This window comes from Culex quinquefasciatus, chromosome 3, assembly GCF_015732765.1.
Source record: "Culex quinquefasciatus strain JHB chromosome 3, VPISU_Cqui_1.0_pri_paternal, whole genome shotgun sequence".
Classification (NCBI taxonomy): domain Eukaryota; kingdom Metazoa; phylum Arthropoda; class Insecta; order Diptera; family Culicidae; genus Culex; species Culex quinquefasciatus.
Window position 1 is genome coordinate 199,530,158 of NC_051863.1, and position 1,648 is coordinate 199,531,805.

Sequence of the window (1,648 nt, forward strand, 5' to 3'; positions counted from 1 at the left end):
ACTTTTAGGAACATTCGATTCTAACAGCGCCGCAAAAAAGTCAAAAACTAAATTTCTTCACATTTGTCCCATGCAAACATCACTGTTAATATTTGGCTCAGAGGCTTTGAGTATCCAAAACAGTATATATTCAGCTTGCATAGCACTTTGTAAAAACATTCTGAAAAATTGTTAAAATTCATAAAAACACGTTAGTTAAAAACCAAAAATATTGTTCATCATTTAAAATGGCCCAGAAATTGACATGCTTTGCAACTTTCGCAGTTGTTTTATGGAAATTGCAAACAAAACAAACCATCCACTTTCACGACCCCGGGTCTTTTGTGGTCTCTATTGCAAGTTTCTGCTCGACCCAGTATTCCAAAGGCTTGAATGGGGAGAGCACCCAATCCTATTTTTACTCCAAGGAACCTTCTACTCCAGGGTTCGAACTGAATGGAAATTTCATAAGATTTAAAACAAATTAATTCTATTCTATTTTCTATTTTGGAAAATCATTCTTGTGGCGGTTGGCTGGAGTTTAGAATTCAATTTTGTGTAACTTTGTGCTGAAAAAATAATAGTTTCTTGTGAAAAAGACTGATTTCTTTGTGCACCATGTCTAGTGCCGATTATTATGGCTTCGAGTCAATTTACAAGTTGGTGGAGGCCGCTGTTCAGGCCAAATCGGACGTTTTGGTTGCGATCATCCATTGGTATCTAACGAAGAATGCATTTCGCAACGTTGGAATCGGCGACGACAAAACACTATCCGATTCCGAAGAACAAAGCGAACTGCTTCCGGATGGTTGGAACAGCAACCCTAAATCTTATGCTCTGCGATATGTAAACGATGGTCAGCTGTATCTTCTGCACGGAGTGGACACCGGAGGCCTCATGGTTGTCAATCTGGTTCAAGTCAAATCGCTAAGTGCGTCCAATGTGACCTACCAAATCGACGAAACCGTCAAATCGCTGAAAGGATCCATCACCAAGTTGATTCCGGAGGTGGCCACCGTACTAGATCGAGTCCGTAAGGAGCTGCTGGTGCCCGTGTTTGAAAGCAACAAGAAAGACGGTGAAACCCAGACCAAGAAGGAACCGGAAAAGGTCGAACGAGTCGACGTACGTCCGGCGAATCCACTTCTCATAGGTGGAGGCGTTCCGGTGGGTCGTTTCGGGTCGGACCCTTTGGGCGTGGGAAACGTCGGACGCGGCGATCTCGATCCTTTTGGACGTGGCGGTGGGATGCTGTTTCAGCCCCCGGGCGGCTTCAATCCGTTGGCCGACCTAAGAAGACCAGGTGGCAGTGACATCGTACCAGGAGCACGGTTCGATCCGTTCGGACCCGCGGTCGGTCAAAATCCACGGCCATTCCGCCAGCCGGGCCCTGATCCGGACCATCTGCCACCGCCAGGATACGATGATATGTTCATGTAGACATACGCGAGACGTACTTTCTTTGAAAGAAGGGATTTGTGATTGGAAGTCCTAGAAATTTCTTTCGCTATTTTTAATTTTGAAAAGCTTTGTGAAATCAGAAGACCTTTCCAACGAGTCCACAACATTGAAGATCTGGCAACCCTGTCTCGAGATATGCCCACTTAAGTGATATTGATGTACTTTTTGGAAGCCGGATCTCACTTAAATGTATGTTAACTATGTCCGG

At 44.7% G+C, this 1,648-nt stretch overlaps 1 protein-coding gene across 1 annotated transcript; it reads left to right on the top strand.

Moving 5' to 3' along the window:
* Positions 1 to 486: 486 nt before the first annotated feature.
* Positions 487 to 1,419, top strand: LOC119769660 (proteasome inhibitor PI31 subunit-like). Its single transcript, XM_038262944.1, has one exon. It carries the CDS (start codon positions 598 to 600, stop codon positions 1,417 to 1,419), a length of 822 nt encoding a protein of 273 aa, XP_038118872.1. The 5' UTR covers positions 487 to 597.
* The last annotated feature ends 229 nt before the right edge of the window (positions 1,420 to 1,648 follow it).

Bases quoted from the DNA above. Each gene is read 5' to 3' on its own strand.
- LOC119769660 (XM_038262944.1), top strand. From the start codon at position 598: ATGTCTAGTGCCGATTATTATGGCTTCGAGTCAATTTACAAGTTGGTG.